Below are 24,421 nucleotides of genomic sequence, written 5' to 3'. Positions count from 1 at the left end.
ACTGTAATTAACGTACAAATAACTCTTTCTGACCATCTAAGACACTTTAAGTTTAAGAAGCCAAAGCTATTTCCTGAGACTGACTTTTTGAGTGTTTTTACCTGTCATCGTGTTTTATCGCTGCAGAAACTGGAACCCTTTATTACAAACTGCAAAGAGGCCATTGTCTTTCTACAGAACTCAGTTTGTTCACTGAACTCCAACAGAACCCTAAGTACTGTGCAGGTAAATATTAGCTGATGTCACAAATCCTATGTCTTGAATTCAAAAAATTGGAAGCCTGAGGTAGCTCAGCAATATATTATGGGGGTGTTATTAGAGAGAAGCTGAGGAAGAGACATTTGGATCCTGTCTGCATCAGGTTTAGAGTAGCATTCAGTTATGAGGTCAGAATAGGGTGTCAAGGTTAGATCTGAAAGTACCGATGTCCCATGAGCTGTTCTCACAAAATTTGAAACCAAGATTGTAGACATCTTGCAAGATGAGCCCTTCTCATAAGGTTTCTGCCATACCTGAAAAACAAACCCTAGAAAATAGACCCTTTTGGTTTATTTTCAATGCAACACAAATTATAGGGATGAGTTCAGGTATAGTCATTCACATTTGCATCCCTTTAATTTTAAAGGAGTTTGGATTCAAGGTTCCAGTTTTGGGCGTCTCTAATTATTGGTTTTTTAATAATTTTCTGTTAAAGGTGCCAGTTTGCTAGCCCTGGAAACTGAATTCCTTTGTCTACAAAAGACGCACAGCTTAGTCAGTGATGGTACAGGCTTCCCCACACTGCCTTGCCAGAGTGCCTGAATCAACCTGAGGGACCAAGTGTAGTGAATGAAAGAGCAGTTCGGTCTCCATAATGTTTTGGCCAAAAATTATTGCTAAAACTGGTTCAGCTCCACCAGTAGAAGCAACTGGGAAATGTAGGGCAAAAATTACAAGTGGGAACCAGGCATTAACAGGATTCTGTTATTTCTCTGACCAGTGTGCACATGGATTTGTTTTATAAATGCCATGCTAGCCAAGCTGTGATACCAACACTACCTAAGTTTCTAGTAAAATGAGATTAATTGTGTTTCTTCTGTATAGGAGGTCAGGGACTTAATCGACAAACACAAGACAATGATGAAACTTGTTTTGGAAGATACCTTGCTGGTAACATTAAGGCTGGAGGGTGGAACAATCCTTGCAAGACTCAGGAAAGAAGAATTCTGCAGTACAGAAGACTACCGGTAGGTGCTTGCTTTGCAATGAGTGCTGCATCAGAGACCCATGTTAATCAGAGAAGGGAAAAGGGAGAGAAAGGGCTTGTCTACATGGTGCTGCAGTTCAGTGTCTGTGTATGTGTGTGCGGGAGAATGAATTGTAGGGAGCACAAAATGTTAGATTAAACTGCCCCATGTAGACCCTGCTGGTGTGAACTAGAAGGCACCTATTTGGCAGTGATGCAGTCCTGTAGGAACACTGTAACAGTCTATGGCCCATCATATGAATCTGGGCTCGGCTATCCTGTTCCCATCCACGTGCTCCCAGTTGGGCCAGTTCAGTGCGCAGGGCAGCATTTGGTGTTATAAAAGATTAGTGAGGAGCCAGAGCAGATTGAGTCAGGCAGACAAGAGGGGTAGGAGATGGGAGCCATCAGAGAGAGAAGGTGGTTCCTGGAAGAGCAACCAGAGGGATTTGTGGCTGGCGTCCCCTAGCCAGAGCTAAGGGGCAGGAAAGGGCTGATGGCAGGAGGAGCAGCAGCAGCAGAGGGTGATGCCTGTTGGCTCTAAACCAGAGAGCCAGAGCCAAGGGCTGAAGGAAGGGGGAACAGCAGAGCGACTTACTCCCTGATGTCTCCTGGCCAGAGAGCTGGGCCCCAGACGAGACTTGAGGACACTCCCAGCAGAGATGGTGTGAGCGTTCCTGCTGCAAAGAGCAGAGTTGTGCCCCAGAAGGAAGGGCTGGGGTGGCTGGTCTGACAGAGGACGATTGACTCAGGATATGTCTATGCAGTGACTGGACACCTGCAGCTGGCCTTGCCAGTCAGCTTGGCCTCACAGGGCTCGGGCTGTGGGGCTATTACATTGCTGTGTAGACGTCTGGGCTCATGCTGAAGCTGGGGCTCTAGCACTCTGAGGGGTGGCCAGGTCTCAGAGCTCTGGCTCTAGCCCAAGCCTGGAAGTCCACTTAGCAATGAAACAGCTTCACAGGCTTAGCCCCTCAAGCCTGAGTCAGCTGGCATGGACCAGTCACAAGTTTTTCTTTGCTGTGTAGACATACCCAAAGAGTCCAGGTGTGGTGGAAGACACTAGGATGGTGAGAACCAAGCTGGGTTTTAAAGGCTGCATGCAGTGGGGGATTTGGACTATGTTTTGGGACTACTGGTTATGGACTTTTGCACTATGCTTTTGTTAATAAATTCTGATGGACTGAAGCAGTGGCTCTCAACCTTTCCAGGCTACTGTTCCCCTTTCAGAAGTCTGATTTGTCCGGAGTCCCCCAAGTTTCACCTTACTTAAAAACTACTTGCTTACAAAATCAGGCATAAAAATATGAGCGTCACAGCACACTAGTACTGAGAAATTGCATACGGTCTCATTTTTGCCATATAATTATAAAATTAATTGATTGGAATATAAATATTGTACTTACATTTCAGTGTGATACTTGAACCTGTTTTTCTCTTGTGAGCCTTGTCTGAAACCCGAGCCCTGCTGCCCAGGGCTGAAGCATGTAACAGCTTTGCAGGGCCCACTGTGGCCACCCCAATGCCAGCTCTTCACTTGTGACCCTAAACCTGTCCTACAACGCCTTTGGGGTTGCAACCCCCAGGTTGAGAAACATTGATCTAGATGAGTTGAGTACCCCCTGGAAGGCCTCTGCATGCACCCGGGGGTACGTGTACGCCTAGTTGAGAACCACTGGACTGGAGGTTACACTTGTATTGAATTACTGGGAAGCAATGAGGAAAACTGAGACAAGGAGCCATTTGCAGGTCTTTCCCAAGACCATGAGGGTGTGCCTGAGAGGAGACCACTCATTTACAATGCTGTTAATGCAAACTAAGGTACTTTTTAGTTCATCCCAGCAGAGTCTGCCTGGGGCCGTTAGAGTACAGCATGTTAGAGCACTCTACAGTTCACACCCTTGTAGATCAGAATGTGGCACCGTTGTAGTCAAGCCCAAAGAGAGAGGAAATGTAACCAGGGGAAGACATGTGTAACGCCTTAACAGATTTCATGTTCCCTACTAAGGAGAATAGCAAATATAGATGTTTTGTGCCAGATACTGCCCTCATTTATACATACATGGTTCCCAGTGGACGAAATGGGATTTACATACAAATCGCCTTCTGTATGTAGCATTTGTCTCTAAGAAGTGATTGACCTAAGGCAAAACAGAGTAACAAACATAAAATTTTTCAAAAAATTTCAAAAAGAAGCAAATTTTAAATCTCTCCATCTGAAAAAGTGCTTGTTAATTTAATTGAAAATTTCAGAGAAACATTTCATATTCTGGGAGTTACCTTCAGATTTTCAGAACATGAAGTCAAGATACCTGTTTTTGGCAGGGGTTTGAGGCTGGCTGAAACTCAGTCTTATAATGGAAGACTGGTTGCAGACTTGGGCCCTCTCTAATTCAACTATTTAATACCCCATGCAGGTGAGGTAGCGAGAGGGTTGATGGGCAAATACATACCTGCTGAGTCAGAAGTTGAGGGAGGCAGGTATTATGCCAATCTGATCAGATTAGGTCATTAGCTTGTAGAGAATTCTATAACTGTAATAAGGTCTTGATCCTGCAAAGCACTTGCCTAACTTTAAGCACATGAATAATCCTGCAGACTTGAAGCTTTGCTGAATCAAGGCTTTATATACAGCTCTGGGTTAATGCAGCCTGGCTGGCTGAAACAACTCCATTTATATACAACAGCCAAGATTTTAAAACATGACTAGTGATTTTTGGATGCCTTAGAAAGTCTGCTGAGCTACACACGCTTGAGCACCCAGCAGCTGAGATACCTCAAATCACTGGTCACTTTTGAAAATCTTGGCTGCCATGTATCTGGTTCTGAGTAGGATATATTTTTCTTTGACAAGTTGAACAAGCAAACACACAGCTAATACGTTCTGTAGGTGTTGGCTTGTTGGCCCAAACCTCCTTTGCTTTGCTGATTAACAAATTTGATTGTCGTCTTCTGAAATATAGAGTGGACTTTTCTGGCATTGTGTTTGCACTGGACATTTATGTGTTGTTTTTCCCCCCATAGAGATGCCATGGAAGCTATAACAAGATTGTACAATCAAGTAGATGAGGAGGTCCATAGGCTGGTTCTCATATCGAATAAGTGTCTGCAACAACTGGAGAATCTCCAGGAAATAAGAAAATTTGAAGAACATTGTGACCAGGTCAGTACTATTTTTGAGATTTAATGTATACCGGCTATAGGGCTAACCTTCCATCATGGGGCCAAATTAATCTGTGAATATAAGCTATATATTGGGTTGGCCATATAAGTGTGTATGCAGTGCAAATAATGTCACAGTTCGGGGTAACTGCACCTGTATTCCTTTGTGGTCTGACAAGGACATCCGCTCTAGGCTCCAGGCTCCTCAGCTGTCATCTCTCATGGGCAGAAATGTCTCTCTCCCCCTTCTCACCCAGGGTTTTCAGGCTTCACAGACCCTACCTACACTGTGAGTTCCATGGCAAGTCAGACTGCCTAAGTAAGCCTGCTGTGCTTTCTCCTCAGAGGTTATGAACAGTTGTAATTGTCCATAGTTGCAAGTTACCACACAGCCCTTTATAAGGAAGCACAGTTATTCTTAAGGTGAAAGCATTACACAGAAAACACATTAAAGACAATAAAAGAACGTACATGCCTGCGCATAAGCCAGAGATCCTCCCCTACTCCAATGAGGGCTCTGGTAGGATTCAGTCCTTCAAACCCCAGTATGTGGGTTTTCTGTAGTCACAAGATCATAACAGCTTTTGCTCAGAACAAGAACCCATATGCATAGATTAGCCTTTCCTTTCCACAGCCTGGGTTTATGATCTGCAGAGAACTTGAATAGGTAATCAGCCAAGGAGTGGTTCTCTCCTCAAGACATAGATTCAAAAGGTTGTGTCTGGAGGTGGGAATTTGCATTCCACTCCTCCCAGGTATCTCCTGGGAAATCCACTTCACTTTGTTGGTCCTGAAAGTTTTTTGTCTGGCACTTTGAAGCTAATAGCACTTCTCAGATTTTACATTGGCCATGTCTCCCCACTAGAATAGTTATATACAATCCCATAATAATACATAAACTTTGCATTTATAATACATTGGACTGTAAAGCTATTTAAATTTAATTCAGTAAGGCCTCCCAAAGATATTGCAGGAAATTGCCATATCTGTCACAAGGGTAAACTTTCCAAGTCAGTGAAACATCTGTAATAAATCCTGAGTAAAGAAAATGTAAACATTTTAATAAATGTTTTTTAAAATTAGCACAGACCTTTTGGCTCTTTGTATTCAGTGAGCTATCCTAATTATATTTTTATTCATTAATCATTAATGATCTTGCCCTATAGTCTCTACAGGCAAATTTCTCACTGAGTTCAATGGGAGTTTTGCCTGTGTAAGGAGTACAAGGTGAGGCCTAACATATGATGCAAAATAATATATGTTTGACCTAAGTGTCTGTTACTAAATGCAGTACATAAAATGGCTTTCGAGATAAATTGTATATAAGGGGAGGGATATTTTTTCATAGTTTTGAAATAAAGAATTTAAAAGATTTATTTGGTATATGTTCACAGGAGTTTAATTTGCTTTAATAAAGTTGGTTAATTTATGTGTTAGATATAGTTTACTCATTAATTTTAAAAAGCAAATCTTGTATCCTCTATAGATAAAACTCTGGTTTGAAAATGAAAGGGAGCGATATCTTGGTCCTTTAGATCAAGAGCTGCTTTCTCTGGAAAGTGTGAAGAAGCAGCAAGAAGAATTCAGAGTTTTCAGTGACAAAGTGACGGCAAGTATTGTACTAAGGACCACTTGTTTTTGCTTTTGTTATTTTAGTTGCATCTGCAGTAGCCTAATAGAAAATTAACTGGGGAAATACAAACCAAAGCTGTAATAGATTAAGAATGTTAATTTCACTGATTATTGGTAATATAACAACACTAACTCTGTGGCTCTGGAAAAGTTACTGCCTCTTTAACTGAATTTTTTTTTTATATCCAAGAAGAAGACAAGTAATACATGGAGAGGGAGAGCTATGCATGTGCAAGAGGGACTGCACAAATTCTCAGTACTGCAAAACATAATTGAGGAATTTAGTAGGGAATTTTTAATTAATCTGTGGCCAGAAACAACAAAAATCATAAATGACATTAATAACTCAGTGCCCACGTAGTACTGGGAATAGAACTCTGTAGTTTATGTTCCAGAAATAAAAGGGCCTGATCCAGTACTCATTGAAGTAAATGGAAAGGCTCCTTTCGGCTGCAGTGGGCTTTGGGTCAGGTCCACACACACCTACCACTTGTGCTAAGGAAGAGTGACTGCTTTCTGTGGTAGAATGTTTACTCTTAAACATTTTTGGAGACCAACCACAGGATCGTGTGCAGGTCTGCCATCACAGTACATCCATGAGCAGCAGCATACACAGGCACACCAATCACTAAACCGTAAATGAAGCCAGAATAAAAATGGGAAGTTAGATACATACGTGCCCTCATGTGTCTGACAAAATGGGTATTCACCCGCGAAAGCTTATGCTCCAATACATCTGTTAGTCTTAAAGGTACCACAGGACTCTCTGATGCCCTCCTAGAGCTTAGTAAAGAGAAAAGTTCAGCTTGTAACTTTTTCATATAAAGAAATTGCATCAAGAAGGGTACAGGAGAGCTGTTACTTGTGAAACAAAAGTTCTCACAATGATATTAAGTGCAATATAACCGTGACTCCTCTAAACATGTAATAATAATTCTTTTCAAATGTTCAAGCTTAATTGACTGTAGTTTTTGCTCCATCATATCATTATATTCTTTCTTTGTGCTTCCCAAAATAAATTTAGATTTATAAAAAGCCCAACAGTAATTTTATCTTAGCGGAACACTATCAAAAAGGAAAAAAAGCACCAAAAGGATCAGCAAGAGTGATCATTCACTTTTGACCTTTTGGTCACTTTGCAATTGCCCTATAACAAATGACCATGCCAAACAAGAATTCAGATAACGGAAGAAGTAATGTGCTAATGTAGTATGTTTCATTTTGTACTCAACAGCAATATTGTGAGAAAGGGCTGCAGCTGATACAAAAGAACTGCTCACTGAACTTGGAAGAAAAAGTCCATACCTTCAAGAGTTATTTGAGTAATATCAGCACTCAGACAGAGAAAAGGAAGAGTGAGCTGGAGAAGCTGATCCACTTGTATGAGTTTTACAAGACGGTAAGAGAAACATTTCAGGTTCAGTACAGATTTACAGTAGTTTAAATATTTGTGCAACAATATTCCGTAAAATATGTTTTGTATGAGCCTCTTCTTCTCCACTCCAAGGTACTGGAGGTGCTAGTGAGTCTCTCAGGCTGCTGGGAGGTATCGATGCACTTTCCCATGCACTGTACCTGATAGCAAGATTTCTTTGACAAATCAGTGGTGACACTTTTTTCTTCTTCTTCTTCTTCTTCTAGTGCATTTTTTTTAGCCATGTCCTAGCTAAAGAATAGTTTGTCCACGAGATTTCCAAATAGGCCTGTTTGAAGGACCCTGGTGAGGTGTAGACCGCAGGATCAAATTTGAGGCATGTCAAAATGGTATGTCAGAATCTGGCAAACACCCAAAGGATGTTGATGACTCTTCAAAGATCACCAGAGCACTGATGAAGGTCAAAAGTTCTCTGAAGTAATTTGTAGTTTGGCAGCTTAAAATGACATGCTCTGTCGCACCCACTAACACCCCCACAATAACATTATTAGGAGCAGGGATTCCCTCCTGCAGGCCTCCCAGGACAACAGTATCTAAAGCCAGCACAAGTTAGTGTCAGCACATCAAGCCAGAGCTGTATTGGTCATTCAAGTGCCTGAGCAAAGATGTGTTGGCATTTTGTATTCCCCAGAGTACCTCAGCTGTCCAAATAAACAACTGAGAATGGCAATTCTTCCCTCCCCCCACCTCAATCTGAATGTCTAGTATCAAGGGATAGCTATGCTAGTCTGTAACAGGCATCCATATAAACAACAAGGAGTCTGGTGGCACCTTAAAGACTAACAGATTTATTTGGGCATAAGCTTTTGTGGGTAAAAAACCTGAAGAAGTGAGGTATTTTTACCCACAAAAACTTATGCCCAAATAAATCTGTTAGTCTTTAAGGTGCCACCGGACCCCTTGTGGTTTATCTGTATGTCTGTTATTTTCCTGCTTTGCATTAAGTGTGGGTGTATATATTGGAATAATGGCCAGACAGAGGACAGAGAGAGCAGCGTCATTCAGAAACACACACAAGCACCAGAAGGGTCAAAAGAACAGGCAGAGTTTAGGCAGGAAATTACATGTGTAGCTGCAACCTATGAGTGCAGTTTGGCAGGAGTTGTTGCCTCGCCTAAACTGGAAGCCTCAGGCAGGCACAGAATTCCCCCTTCCCTGATGCACAGCCCCATTGGCCTGATTGGAGCTCCTCCCTTCCCCCAGATATAGAAGTCAGACTAGGCCTATGCTGCAGCAACAGAACAGCAGCTAAGCTGGCTGTTCCCTGCCCAGAGTCTCAGTGAATCTAATGCCCTGTGCGCTGCACATGCAATCACAAGACTGGCAATTAGGAGCCTTTTTTTGCTTTTTTTTTTTTTTTTTTAAATATTATAAAATTATAAACCCAGCCAGAAACAGCAGTACCAGAGTGAGACAGGTTTTCCTGTATGGACCACAGCCTGGATCCCTTCTTTCTCTTGTGAATGTGTAGGCAAAACCTTTTTAAATCTGCCCTATACACAGATAGTCATATACTGCTCTTCATGTACGATCCAAGAACTTACATACCCGACTGGCCAGAATTTTTATCTGCACAATTATGAAGCTCCAAATGACATAATAAGCACCTTTACCCTTTTAAATAATTGTTTCTGTGCTTCTATAATATAAAGGGAATCAAATGAAAAATGTATAAACCTAAGCTTTTTCACAGGCATGCTATGTATAAAACCACAGAGTAATTCATCCTTGCTACAGCAAAGCTACATATGAAAGCACTTATTATTTATTTAATATTTGTATAACTAACACCCAGAGACATCAATCAGGATCAGTGCCCCAGTGTTCTAGGCATTGTACAAATGCAAGATCTCTACCCAATGGAGTTTAGAGTTCAAGAAGATTGTAATCTCCACTGGAAAAATAATTATATAAGCACCAGGTAAATCAGTTTCAAAATAGTTAATCTGTTGATAGGCAACCTCAAAAGGGTCAGAACTCAGTCTGGGCCACCATCCAAAAATTTGGCTGCTTATCTGAAGTGTCCAAACTATGGAGGACCCTCACTCAATCCTGGTCTTATCTTCGCAGAGCAACGATACTCACCCCTGGTTTCTTTGAAGACAGGGCAGTTCTTTCTTCCAGTTTCTTCAGAGGGGAGGACTACCGCCTCCCCAAATTCAGGATTGTCTTTGAGGCTGTAATCAGGCCTAGCCCCATACCTTAGAAAGGAGCAATACAGAACCGCACTCACGTCTTTGCAAGTAGTTTTTGGGGAACCCCCAAAAATCAGGCCCTAGGAAAATGACAGCTACTCGGGTCCTGATTCTCCTCTCAGACCTGGTCTACACTGTGGGGGTGGGGGCTGTCAATGTAAGATACGCAACTTCAGCTATGGGAATAGCCGCAGCTCCCCCGTCAACTCCGCTTCCGCCACTTGCCCTAGTGGAGTTGTGGAGTCGACTGGAGCGCATTCGGGGATCGATGTATCACATCTAGATGAGATGTGATAGATCGATCACTACTCACCAATCTGGCAGGTAGTCTGGACGTACCCTTACTTACATCTTTTACATTGGTGCAGTTCTGCTGACTTCGCTAGAGATACTCTTGATTAACGTCAGTGTACCCAAATGGAGAATTGGGTCCTAAGGCTTTTGGTTTTTTCCCCCTCCTTCTGATTCTGAAAGTTCTAGTGAGTAGGTAGCACAGAATATCAGTGCAGATTAAATTAAACGAGGCTCGTTTCTGTTGGATTTCAATGCCGGCACTGAAAACCTTTTCATTGTAGCTTCTAAATCGTAGAAAAATTGCTTCATTGAGATTAAGTATAAACACCCCTTTTATGTCACGAGAACTCTTTGGCTCCTAGGAACAACCTAAAAGATAATATTTTGTCTTGGGAAAATTGTCTGGTTTAGAATTTTAAAAAATAAGTTGGTTAACAACTGCCAGTAGTACAACAGTACTTCTTAACTTGTGAGTCATTAATTTAGTAGTATAAGCCCTGATCCAGCAAAGCACTTGCGCACATACTTTAACGCATGGGTAGAGCCATTGATTTCCGTGAAACTACTGGTGCTGAAAGGTACCTCCACTTAAGTGCTTTACTGGATCAGGACTTACACTGTGTGTACAAGAGGCTGCAGGGTCGAATCCTGTAGAACAAAATTTCTTGACAAGAAAAAGTAGTCTTGAGATGAGATACAAGATTGGCAGTTAGGCATTCTGGGTTTGATTCCCAGCTACATCACAGAGTTTCCTGTGTGACCTGGGGTAATTCACCAAACCTCATGACATGTGAAGAATATTTCCCTACTTCATGGGTGTTGAGCCTTAATTCACTAAGGGTACACAGCAATTTAAGCCTAGGTTTAGTGAGACTCGAGTCACCTGACCTGTGTCAGGGAACCCTATGTTAAGAATTTTCTGATCTGTGTTTGAACCTAGGGCTCTGGTGTACACATTGCAGTGCACAGACCCTAGTCAAAGGAACCCTGTTCCAGAGTGGCTAATGCCTCCCACCATAGTGTTGATACTCTAGCCCAGTGGTTCTCAACCAGGGGTACCCAGAGGACTTCCGGGGGTACATCAACTCATCTAGATATTTGCCTCGTTTTACAGCAGGCTACATAAAAAGCACTAGTGAAGTCAGTAAAAACTAAAATTTCATACAGACAATGACTTGTTTATACTGTTCTATATACTATACACTGAAATGTAAGTACAATATTTATATTTCATTTGATTTATAATTCTATGATAAAAATGAGAAAGTAAACAGTTTTTCAGAACTAGTGTGCTGTGACAGTTTTGTATTTTTATATCTGATTGTGTAAGCAAGTCGTTTTTAAGTGAGGTGAAACTTGGGGGTACCCAAGACAAATCAGACTCCTGAAAGGGGAGCAGTAGTTCGGAAAGAGAGCCACTGACCTAGCCCTACAAATGTGTTGCACTGTGGGAAAACTCTACTGCCCACCCTGTTTCCTAACTGGTGGTAGTGCTGTTAATGGCACTCAGGTGCCCATAAGCAGCACAAATATATAAACTGCACAATTCTCTCCTTTTGGTGGCTGTCTCGGTAGAATGATGGCAGTTTGAGAAGGCTTTATACTGAGCTACTTCTAATCAGAGAATTGGGCTCTCTCTCCAGCACCGGGCTGAGTCACATGGGCAGGAAAATTCCCATGTGCACCTGTTTTGAGGATAATTAGCACATCAGTCTCCAGGGCTGTCTGACTATTATAATGAAACTTTGCACTTCTTCATTTTTAAAGTGGGGTGTTCAGCAACAGTATTTTTGTTTGTTTGGGTTTTTTGTTAATTTTGTCTGTTTAGAAGTTTGACATAAAATGAAGGTATCAGTGAAAAAACACACACACACCCTAGCCTGGCTGCTGCTGGCTACAGAGCGGTAAAGTGCATCCCCAGGGCTTGGGGTGCAGTGTGTTCCAGCATCCCCGGGCGGGATCTCTTATCCCTGCCCCCACCACACCTCAGGGGATAGGGATAAGGGATCCCCAGGAGGCTATGGGGAAGTTTGAGACTGATTCACACTTGCCCCCCTGACAGTGCACGCTGCCTGGGCACCTCTGGAACACACTGCCCTAGGAAGGACAGGGGGGCCCGGGAGTAAGGGCCAGAGAGTGGAGCAGGATCAAGTGGCCACCCTGCAGGGCAATGGAGCAGCTGAGGTGTTGGGGATCATCCCTCCCCTGGCTGTGCTGAGGCAGGAGCTCTGCCAATCCCAGCAGGGCAGCTGCTTAGTCCCAGCTCCATTCTCTAGCCCTTCCTCCTTTTCTGCCCCCCACCCCCACCCCTCTCTGGGACTGCACCACAGCTTGTCGGCATAGAGAGGACTAAGGAAGTTGTCTCAAAGAACTTTGGGATACATCCGGAGAACTTTTGGGACCCGAGTCCAGCCAGAGCCACATGCACACAGGAAAGCAATAGGCTTGGACTCTAAGTCCCAGTTTAACACAGGCTTGGACCCTCCAATCCTGGTTTCAAGCCCTAGGTTAACACAACTGGTGAGTGGACGCAAAGGAGATTAGGCTTGAACCCGGGCTCAAGCCCAGGCTTTCATTGCTGTGTAGAACATACCATAAGAAGCCTTTTGCTGGTCCTCTGCACAAGGTTGACTTTCACCCTGATATTTGTAAATTGCTTTGAGATTCTAAAGCAGAAGGTGTTATATGAATACGCAGTCTTATTATTTAACTGCACTTTTCATTTTTAATCCAGGCACATGGGTGGATGTTACACTGCAATGAGTATCTTGAACATCTTACTTTGGAGAACAAATACTCTCAATCAGTGATTCAGAGTTTGCAGAGCTACCAGCAAGAAGCTACAAAAGTTTCTGCAGAAAACTTTCAAAAAGTGAATGAGATGGTATTGGGTCTGGCTAGCAAAAAGGAACTAAAACAATGGAATATTTTATGGCTAAAATGTCAGCAAACAAGGCACCATTTAGAAGAGGTCCTTTCTGAAGCTCTCAAAGGTTCCAACAAAGAAACTTCTCGCAAAGTCCCCCAGGAAGTGGATGTGAAAGTTAACTGTGAATTTGATACTGAAGGTGCTAGACGACCAAGTCAGTCCCTTTCTCGACTCTCTTCTAGCACTGATAACGACATTTGGGATAATAATACTAAGCCATTGCATAAACCTCAGCATATGAGCCTGCCATCCGGAGTACCATCTTTTTTAGATCATGAGAACTCTAATCAAAATATGGATGTGTATGTGCAGCTTAATGCCTCTCCACGACAGACATTTACTCCTCTCTTGGGTGGGAGTCAAAGGGCTAGCCCAATCTCAGAAGATATGGACAATGTTTCCTCCTCAGGATCAGCCTCCTGCTATTCTGAGCCAGTCCAGTCACCAACTACCCGCCACAGAAAACATCCACTAAAGAAAATCATGAAGAAAACGCAAAGCTTTGAGTTTACTCAGCTTGAGAGCAGCCACAGCGAATTGCACCGTCACGGATACACTGGAGTTTACATCAAGGGATTGGAGGTGGCCAGCAATGTTGCTGCTGAGAAGAAATACATGCAGCGCTTGAATATTAAAAGCCCTTTGATTAGTAGAAACCGAAGTTTATCTTCCCCATCAAGGATCCATCATACAGAAGAAGAAAAAAAGCGAGCAGGAAGGTGAGAAATGGCCACAACACAATCCATTTTGTTGAGTGAGGAACAAATAAAGTACTGAATATTCTAAACACTTCCTGAAAAACAGTTTAAAAGAGACATTAAATTCAACATGCCGAATACAAAATAAGTTGTTCATTTTAAAGGGACACTGTCAAGTCATTTTAGGCCCAACACTTAGATTTGGTGGGGCTGGGGGAGATGGTTTTTGATAGTTTATACAACTTAATAGACAAAATCCTTAGACTTTTTATTGAGGCCCTCTGAAATCAAGTAAGAGTTTAGTGGAAACTGAGTAAGGACTTCAAGATTTAAGCTCCAATCCTGCAAAGACTTGCACACATGCTTAACTTTTATGAATCTGTAATCTCAGATTTTGGAGAATTGCTGGAGAATTGCTAATATGACTGGAGAATTGCTAATATAGTACCCATTTTTAAGAAAGGGGAAAAAAGCGATCTAGGAAACTAAGGGCCTGTTAGTTTGACCTCCAATTGTATGCAAGGTCTTAGAACAAGTTTTGAAAGAGAGAGTAATTAAGGACATAGAGGTAAACAGTAATTAGGATAAGATACAACATGGTTTTACAAAAGGTAGATTGCGCCAGACCAATCTGATCTTTTTCTTTGAGAAGATAACTGATTTTTTAGACAAAGGAAATGCATTTCAGTAAGGCATTTGATACAGTTCCACATGGGAAATTATTAGTTAAATTGGAAAAGATAGGATTTATATGAGAACTGAAAGATGGATAAGGAACTGATTAAAGGAGAGACTACAACAGGTCAGACTGAAAGATGAACTGTCAGGGTGGAGAGAGGTTACTAGTGGTGGTCCTCAGGGATCATTCTTGGGATCCATTTATTTAACATTTTTTATTAATGACCTTGGCACAAAAGGTGAGAGAGAGTGCTAATAAAATTTGCAGATGACCCAAATTTGGAAGGTATTGCCAATATGGAGGAGGACTGGAATAACATATAAGAAGATCTGGATGACCTTGAAAACTGGAGTAATAGAAATGGAATGAAATTTAATAGTGCAAAGTGCAAGTTCACGCACTTAGGGACTAACAACAAGCACTTTTGCTATAAGCTGGGGACACATCTATTGGAAGCAATAGAGGAGGAGAAAGACCTGGGTATATTGATTGAGCACAGGTTGACTATGAACCACCAATGTACTGCAGCCATGAAAAAAGATAATGCAGTCGAGGGATGCATCAGGTGAGGTATTTCCAGTGGGGACAGGGATGTGTTAGTACAATTATACAAACCACTTGTGAGATCTCATCTGGAATACTGTGTATAACTCTGGTCTCCCATATTTAAGCAAGATGTACTCAAACTGGAACAGATGCAGAGAAGAGCTACTAGGATGATCAGAGGAATGGAGAAACTACCTTATGAGAGGAGACTCAAAGAGTTTGGCTTGTTTAGCCTAACCAAGCAAAGGCTGAGAGGAGCTATGTTTTCTCTCTATAAATACCTGGGAGGGAGGGTAGTTATTCAAGTGCCAATATGGACACATGAACAATTGGATATAAACTGCCCATCAACAAGTTTAGGGTCAAAATTAGACGAAAGTTTCTAACCATCAAAGGAGTGAAGTTCTGGAACAGCCTCCCAAGGAGAGCAGTGGGGTCAAAAGACCTAACTGGCTTCAAGACTGAGCTTGACAAGTTTATAGAGGGGATGGTCTAATGAAACTGTCTGCAATGGTATGTAGCAAATCTGCGACTGCTAGTAGCAAAAATCCCCAATGACCGGTGATGGGACACTAGATGGGGAGGGCTCTAAGTTACTACAGAGAATTTTTTACTGGGTGTCTGGCTGGTGGGTCTTGCCGACATACTCAGGGTACAACTGATTGCCATAGTTGGGGTGGGGAAGGAATTTTCCCCTGCTCAGATTGGCAGACCCCTGGGGAGGAGGTAGGGTTGCCTTCCGTGGTGGCATTGGGCGCAGGTCACTTGCAGGCTTAAACTAGTGTAAATGGTGGATTCTCTCTAACTTGAAGTCTTCAGATCATGATTTGAGAACTCCAGAACAAGCCAGAGGCTGCTGGCCCCTCCCCTCCTTCCTCCCTCCCCTGGAGTCCGGCCGCTGCATGTGCAGCACTCTGGGGGTCGGGGCTGCGTGCTCCTGCTGGGCAGTGTTTGGCTCTGCGGGGAGGCGGAAATGCTCCCCATGTAACTGGAGCTCTGCCGCCGTGTGCGCAGCGCTATGAGGGGCGGGGCTGTGTGCTCCCATGAGGCAGCGTATCTGGCTCTGCATGGAGCCTCATGGTAAGGAGTCCAGGGCTGGAGGGGTTGGATAAGGGGTGGGAGCAGTCAGGGGACAGGGAGAGGGTGGATGGGATGGGGGTGGGATCTCGGGGGGGGGTGGTTGGGGAAGAGGTCTCTGGAGGGGCAGTCAGGGGGCGGGGGTTGGATAGGGGTCAGGCAGTCAGGGACCGGAGAAGAGGGTCCTGGTGGGGGGGGGCAGGTAGGGTAGAGGGTGTCTGGAAGGGTGATCACAGAAAAGGTGCTGGAGGGTGTATAAGTCGCGGAGTTCCTGGGGGTCCTGCAGGGTCGAGGGAGTGGTTGAATAGCTGGGAGTCCCAGAGGTCATGTCTGGGGGGGGATGTGGATTAGTGTCGACGGCATCGTGCGCAGTTAGGGGGTATGGTCCAGTCGGACATAGAAACAGGAGGCTTAGATAAGGGATGTGTCTGGGGCCAGGGGTCCAAAAAAAGGAGACGGTGATATAGGGGACAGGAGCAGGTTGGGAGTTCAGGGGGGCAGCACCAAGCCTCTGCCCTGACTCCTCAATCCCCCACACACAGACACAACCACCCCTACACTCTGCCCTGTAGCCCCGATCTCGCACACCCCAGGCCCACCTTGGCCCTGACTCTTCATTTCCCCCCTCACACCCTACGCTTGACTTGGCACCACCTCAATAACCCAGCCACCCTGCCTGGCACTGCCCCCCCACATACCCAGCCCCCAGCCCTGACTCCAGCCCTCCGCCCTGACTCTTGCACCCCCCCTCACATATCCCCAGCCCTCCCACATCCCACGCATGCACCACATCTCCACCCGGAGCACCAAACGGGAACTCCTTCACCCCTCCCCACATTCCCACCAGCACCCCTCGCATCAAAGGGGAGCTGCCTAGATAAGTGCCCCACACCCGAACCTCCTGCCCCAATCCTGAGCTCCCCCTCTCATTTTAGCTCCTGGCCCAACCCTTCACCCCCAGCCCTGTGCTCAGTGCACTCCCACCCTCAGCTCAGTGCAGAGAGAGGATGAGAATGGCCAGAACCAGGGAGAAGGTAGATACCCAGTGTATATGGGGAGGGCCGGGACCCCAGACTGGCAGCGGGCTGAGTGGATCCAGCAGCCGGGATTCTGGCTGGCAGGAGCTGACGGATGGAACCCCTGAGCAGCAGTGGGCTGAGCCGCTCAGTCCGCTGCCAGTCTGGGGTCCCGGCCGCTGGCCCCACACAACCCGCTGCTGGTCTGGGGTTCTGGCTGCCAGACCCTTGCCAGCCGTGGTCCCGGCCACAGGCCCCACTCAGCCCACTGCTGGCCTAGCTCAACAGAACCCCAGACCAGCAGCGGGCCGGCGGCCTAAAATCAACATTTCAGTTTCATTTTAAATGAAGCTTCTTAAACATTTTGAAAACCTTGTTTATTTTACAATACAACACTAGTTTAGTTATATAATATATAGACTTGTAGAGCGAGACTTTCAAAAAAACATTAAAATGTATTACTGGCATGCAAAACCTTAAATTAGAGTGAATAAATGAAGACTTCGCACACCGCTTCTGAAAGGTTGCCGACCCCTGAACTAGATGATTATGGTTAGGGACCTACCAAATTCACGGTCTACTTAGGTCAATTTCACAGTCATAGGATTCTTAAAATCATAAATTTCATGATTTCAGCTGTTTAAATCTGAAATTTCATGGTATTGTAATTGTAGGGGTCCTGACCCAAAAAGGAATTGGATGGGTGGGTGGGGGGTCTGCAAGGTTATTGTAGAGGGGGTTGTGGTACTGCTACCCGTACTTCTGCACTGCTGCTGACAGCAGCGGTGCCTTCAAAGCTGGGCAGCTGGAGAGAGGTGGCTGGGAGCCCAGCTCTGAAGGCAGAGCTGCTGCCTGCAGCAGTGCAGAAGTAAGGATGGCATAGTATGGTATTGTCACCCTTAATTTTGCGCTGCTTCTGGCAGAGCGCCACTTTCAGAGCTGGGCGCTCGGCCAACAAGTGCTGCTCTCCAGCCATCTGTCACCACTTTCCAGCCACCTCACTCTGAAGGCAGAACAGAAGTAAGGGTGGCAATACTGTGGCTGCCCTAAAATAACCTTGTGACCCCCCCTGCAACTCCCTTTTGGGTCAGAACCCCCAATTTGAGAAACACTGGTCTCCCCTGCTAAACCTGTACAGTATAGGGTTAAAGCACACAAAAGACCAGATTTCACAATGGGAGACCAGATTTCAAGGTCTGCGATGTGTTTTTCATGGCCGTGAATTTGATAGGGCCCTAACCATGATGGTCTCTTCTGACCTTAAAGTCTATGAGTCTAACTTTACTCACTGTGAGCAGTCCCACTGAAAATCAATAAGACTATTCAGAGGGCATAATGTTGAACACGTGTGTAAATCTGTTCAGGATTGAGGCCGTAGCCTAGTATGAAAAGAAATGTTTCCTTATTTTTTCAGTGTTTTTTAAATATTTCCCTCCAGTTTTGGAAAACCAGCTTCTTTGTGCTGTTACTTAACAGCCAGAAATTGAAACTAACCAAAAGTTTCATTTTCCAAGCTGAGTGAAGTGCATATAGTAATCACTGTGTGATTACTATAAAAGTGAATTAGATTCTTTTAAAAATTTCTATTTTAATAATCTGACTGAGTAACAATGGTAAAGAATGGCTTTAAATAGATTATTTTTATCTTGACAGTGTTCCATAAGGAAATAACCATTAAAATAATTTGTTTTTCTTTAAGATGAAGTATATTTGTAGTAGAGTTGGTGACAGAATATTAAGGAAATACAGATAAACATAATGTACAAATGCAGAGGAAATTTTAACACTGTGGTCAGCTCCAATTTGAATTTGAAGTTCTGCTTAAGTTTTACTATTTTTTTTCTGTCAAACTTACTTTTGGTGTCTGTCTCTCTCTCTCTCTCTCGCACTTGATTAGGATCCTCCCTCCCTCCCTGGGATTTTGTATTTTAACAGCATAAAGTTATCCCAGTTAGTGCCAAAAAAAAAAATGGTTAAAAGGAAGACCAAAGTTTGACAGCTCTAAAGAAGAAAACTGAAATCAAAATCTATTATCAAATCTACCTATATTTTAATCATCTTGTACAAACAAAAAATAAATAAACAAACCTGACTTTGTCTGTGTGCCTGAACAGCGTTCAGGATTTACGTTTAAGTTTTTAAAAAGTCAAGCTGTTTATATTTGTTGTCTAGTAATTGAAGGCCAGATTCTGATACCTTTACACACACTGAGTAACACCATACTCTGCAAGCAATCTCATTGAAGCCAGTGGGATTACTCATGAAGTAAGGTGATATTCAATTTGAGTAAGAATATCAGAATGTGTCCCATAGTAGTTCATAATCATACATTTTGTTTATAGTATCTGTGTATTATAGCTTTCAGGGGCTCCACTTCAGCAGACCATCCTTATTCAGCAAAAAACTTAAGCAGATGGTTAAATCCCATTGACTTAATGATCTGGAAGTTAAGCACATGCTTAATTGTGTTGCTGAATAGTAATGTTACCATCAATTTGTGCAACAGAGGAAGAATGGGCATCCTGTGTGATCTTTCTTGCATAGAAATTGGTGTTTTTAAAAGTCTGTTCAGTTTCCATTTTTTTAATCTGTAAAAGCTGCTTTTAAACGTGTCAATACAAGTTGTCCAAACTGAATTATGTACTTTCTTCCTTTAAAACATATGTATGTTGACTTTTAGTAGTTACAAAAAAATATCCAATACAGTCAAAGTAGTTTGTGGTTTTATTTGACTTAACTTCTTTTTTATGAAATTAGTAAACTTTGGAATGGCTCCACTTTTCCATAATATTAGGAATCTTTATTTTCGGACTATGGAGGATATATTCCTCCAATGCAAATTTGTTCAGGTTAACAGCATCTTTTTCCCCATTTAAGCCCCAATCCTGCAGACACTTAAATCCATGCAAATGTGGGTACGTATCTTCAGACATAATTCCGTAATTTGATTATCTAATTATTCTGGACCAAGTCATGGCACCACAGACTTTTATAGTATTTCACCAGGCTCAGTGGTTTAATGGGAGTTTATAAAAACTGCACCCAATCCTGCAAACAAATGTGAAAAAGGTTAGTCCAGTAGAACCTCTGCAGTCAATGCCACTTATCAGATGAGTAACTTTTATTCACATGGCTGAGTATTTGCAGGATTACATCTGCTAAGTTTTTTTTTTAATGCATTTGTATTAGATTATGTATTTATTAAAGCATAAAAAGATAAAGTTTTGCTTTTGATTTTCAACTCCGGAAAGCCGAGAGTTACAATATGGTCTTCATTTCCTTATGGAAAAGTCCTTTAGAATTTAATAGGGACAAAATTTTATAGATTCTTATTGGTTATCTTAAACCCTATCACAGTTAATAAATACTGGCATACTTTTTGTAAGTTTTTTTATTTTTAATTATCCTGTAGAATTCTGTTGGAAGTATAATTTAATTTTTCTATTAAATTATAGAGGACTTTTCCATGAGGCATAGCACAATGTAGTGATTCAAGAGTGAGGCTGAGTATGGACTCATGAGGTCTGATTTTCCTGTCATTTACATGAGTTTCACTTATTTACACTGGTATAAATTAGTGGGGAATCAATGTCTTAGGTTCTAGTCCCAGCTCTCCACTGACTCAGTGTGTAGCCATGGGAAGTCTGCTAGGCATCCATTTAGTAGTGCCAATCTCAACCATTCAAAAATCATGAGTCAGGCCCCAAAATACATTAGCTTGGCTTACAAATCATGAGGTTTTTAAAATGTGGGGGTCTTTTATTTACCTTCTTGCATTTGTTGAGCTTTTGGGGGTCATGTTTTCTAGCTTTTCTCTGCAGCCATGAGAGCTAGAAATGTATTTATTAAAAAACCTCAAGATTCTCATATGTTCACGTGACTCCAGGTGTTGGAGCTTTGAGAAAAACACCAAATATCACGGGAAGTCAAGGTAAAAATCTTGAGAGTTGACAATGCTGCTTCTACAGAGGCCAGCCACAACCTGTCCCTTAAATGCTTTGTGACTCTAATTACTCCTAGGTGGAGCTGGTTTGAACACTGCAATATTGAAGCTTTCAACAGAATTTTTAATGAAAATTTGAATTTTGATGAAAAATGAACTAATTTTTTTCCACAAAAACTGTCATTAAAATGTCCCGTTTTTCATCCAGCTCTAAAGATGGGCAAACTAACGCTTCTTTCACAGAGTTGATGTGCAGCTTACTTAATATTTGCAAAACACTTTTTGACTTCCTTGCTCTCTCTGGTGAGAAATGGGAGAAAAGAGGTCACAGTGTAATGCTTTGAGATCCCTGGCCTGGAGTACAACATTTAGCTCCAAATCCAGATTTTTATTCCACCTCACTTAAAGCTTGTGGTTGTCCAGATCTGGGATTTCGTTTTGGTGTTTGATCCAAGTTATTAGCCATAGAATTCAGCCACAAATCTGGATTTGGATTCAAAACTCCAAGTTCAAGGATGTTTGGATCTAGGGTTTAAGATTCAAGCTCACCTCTAATCTTGACACTAAAGAGTTACTGTAAGATGCATTTCCGTTTTTGGACAGGAAATCCTGACTGAAGTCATTCTAGTTGGCCTCTGATGAAGGTTTAAGAGCTAGCCAATTTCATAAGGGAAAAAAATTCATAATATAAATAGTTGTGTCCCCTCAGCTGATGGAATTGTTAGTATGTAACCTCAGATGCCGTTAAAACGATTTAATAAATCAAAAAGTTCTCAGTATTGTCATCAGCTATGTCCACCTCTTTAAATCAAGTTTATTCATCAGCATTTCCCATGATGAATCTACTGTAGTGGCTGGTTTTTGTTTGATTTGTTATGTTAGAAGTAAAGATTAAAATCTGTTCCTGTCATTGTTAACCATCCAAAAATGTTTTTACTATTTTAAGTTGTCTATTAAATTATTGTAGGAATGTTAATATGAAAAAGAAAAAACTTAGTTATTATGAAGTCAAATTTGTTCTATATTGTATTATCAAAAGTTCAGATAGCTTCAATTCCTTGCAAATAAAGTATACTAGTTAATGAAATCTCACCAAAACCAACATTTTCTATACTTTTATTTCTCAATCAGACAGTCTATGAATGAGAATACACCTTTTTCCTTAAAGAAATTGTTTGCTTCTCTGTTGTCAGATGTTTAATGTTAATCAGAAATTTTTTCTTCCAAACCGATTCCTTCCTCAGTTTGCCTTGTTTTTCATAATCTGTTTTTGCTGCATGCAAATTTTCATGTAATTCTAGAACTGATTACATATTTTAATCTTTCAGAACTGAACATGCTTTCTCAGTGGGAGCTCATGTTGTGTCAGAGGATATATTATGTAGGGAAACTCATAAGAATTTAGCTATATGTTAGTTTATCATCCCAGGAATGTTGCTCTGTTTCCAAACAGAATGCAGGAATGGAAAAGGTCATGACACTTTTGCAAATGCAATAGAAAGTTCTTTAATACAATGAAAAAGTCTTTCCAGAGCTCAAAATTCTTTTTCTTTTCTGGCTGCTTAGTTGTTACATTACAGCTGCTGTAGACTGTTGTAGACCAAATTCTGTCCTCTGGTATGCCCATGTAACTCCACTGAAGTCAGTGAGATTCCACCATTGTAACTGTGGGCAAAATTTGCTCAAGACGAGCAAAAAAACCTGAAAGATCTGTTGCGATAATGGTAAACAACTTAGCCACCAGTGCAACAGCATGATTTCCTCAAAGGACAGGTAAAAATGAGCCAAATAATGGAAATAGCAAAGACTGTCACTCAGTATTCAGTAATTACCCATTGTCATAATTTGTCAGTGTTCAAAACAGCTGTTCTGTGTCTTCCAGCAGCAAAGTGCAACATATAATGGATGAAATGATCACAACAGAAAGGGAGTATGTTAGATCCTTAGGATATATCATCGACAACTATTTTCCAGAAATGGAAAGAATCGATTTACCTCAGGATTTGCGAGGGAAGCGGAATATTATCTTTGGGAACCTGGAGAAGCTCTATGATTTCCATTGCCAGTATTTTCTAAAAGAGCTGGAACACTGCAGAGACTTCCCACTGCGTGTCAGCCACTGTTTTCTCAGACATGTAAGTCCCGTTCCCAAAGAAGGGTGAATTCTTAGAATCAGATATTTTGAGTTATCACAGATCCTATTACCGAGTAAATAATGTCACTTACCTTTTTTGTGTTTCCCATAGTGTGTACGTTCTAGATGTCCTGTGATGAATGTTTACTGTCGTCTGTATATGTGGCCTGTTATCTTCTCTCAGAGAGTTATACATGTACCCCTAGTTCCTCATGCAGCTGCACCTTTTGATATCTCAAAACATGCTGGCTGGACCTTTTCTAAATTTGCTAGAAGTAATACTTGAGTTTGCCACACGAGCCTCTTAAGTTTTCAGTTTTCTATAATTATATACGTTTTCTATTAATTTTGTTTCCTATTATGAACCAATGCACAGGTGCTCTTATAGCATCATTTGTAATCACAGGGAAAAGTACCTAGTGTCATCTGATCACCCTAATGTCAAGGTGCGAGTTGGGACGAAGGGGCTGATATTGTTTCAAGCAGAAACTAATCTTAAATTCCACAATCTCACCTTATTGACAGTAATTTTCTTACAATAGACAAAGCATCAAATTGCTGCTTACACATCTGCTCTGACGTGTGAACTACACCTGCTGAATATAGCAGACATTTAACCAGAGAAAAGATGGTGGTATGTGCTCTCTGGGTGTAATGTGTACACAGAGGGCTATGTATTGGATGACACAGGGCTGTCCCTGGGGTGGGGAAGGGGCATGGGGAAGAAGTGATGGATTCGTCTCTTTTGGGACCGACTGCACCAGCCCGTGGGGCCAGGAGCAGTTGCTCGGATTCTCTCTACCCAAGGGACAGCTCTGGGATGCCAGAAGGATCGTTCTGCATATACCAGGCTGGTCTAATGCGTGGCTTGTGGTTTTGGATATGAGTCTCCAGCATTCCACTTGTAGTTAATTGTGATACATGAACATTTCCACTCAGCTAATGAGATGTGTCTGGACAGAAAAATAAATTTAAAATTATGTTTAAAAGCATTAACATTTTGCTCTTTGGAAATGCCTTGTTGGGCCTCCTTCGCTGTGTTCCTAATTCTGACCCTCTCCTAGCAGGATGTTCAGGGCACATCCCTTCTTTCAATGTATGGGGAGTCTGCATCAGTATGACTGATCCAGAGGATGATGTAGTCATTGTGGAAAGGGGCATAGAGTGGCTGAAATAGTGCTGGTCTATTGTCAGGACATGAGGAACCACTGATGATAGTGGGGAGGTTATGCAAATGAGCGTGTCATTACCTTCCTGAGAGGCCCTATGTGGACCTGGTCCCTCACTCCCCTGCAGAAATCTCAGTATGGCGCTAACACAGGGCAGAGAAAGGGGGAGGCCTTTAGCAACACATGGCAGGGTTGAAGAGGAGTGCAATTGATTTAATTTTCCTGAAGGGAAGGTCCATCTTTCAAAAGTTTGGGAAACACTGATTTCAGGCCAATTTTTGCTGTCA

General features: G+C 42.4%; 1 protein-coding gene across 5 annotated transcripts in view; it reads left to right on the top strand.

Moving 5' to 3' along the window:
* Positions 1-24,421, top strand: part of PLEKHG4B (pleckstrin homology and RhoGEF domain containing G4B) — a 162,212-nt gene that overhangs the window by 106,057 nt on the left and 31,734 nt on the right. For 4 of the 5 annotated variants that reach the window (XR_004371704.2, XM_032765553.2, XM_032765555.2 and 1 more), the window contains 7 exons: positions 127-225; positions 1,084-1,226; positions 4,250-4,388; positions 5,874-5,996; positions 7,254-7,418; positions 12,678-13,591; positions 22,714-22,966. Coding sequence is in view for 4 of the 5 variants with exons in the window: in XM_032765553.2 (XP_032621444.1) it covers positions 127-225; positions 1,084-1,226; positions 4,250-4,388; positions 5,874-5,996; positions 7,254-7,418; positions 12,678-13,591; positions 22,714-22,966 (1,836 nt within the window). In the remaining variant the exon portion in view is untranslated. The remainder of the gene's footprint in view (positions 1-126; positions 226-1,083; positions 1,227-4,249; positions 4,389-5,873; positions 5,997-7,253; positions 7,419-12,677; positions 13,592-22,713; positions 22,967-24,421) is intronic. The other variant, XM_032765554.2, reaches the window with a different exon arrangement.

The sequence above is a fragment of the Chelonoidis abingdonii genome, chromosome 2 (assembly GCF_003597395.2).
Source record: "Chelonoidis abingdonii isolate Lonesome George chromosome 2, CheloAbing_2.0, whole genome shotgun sequence".
Classification (NCBI taxonomy): domain Eukaryota; kingdom Metazoa; phylum Chordata; order Testudines; family Testudinidae; genus Chelonoidis; species Chelonoidis abingdonii.
This window is presented reverse-complemented; position numbering and strand designations above follow the sequence as displayed.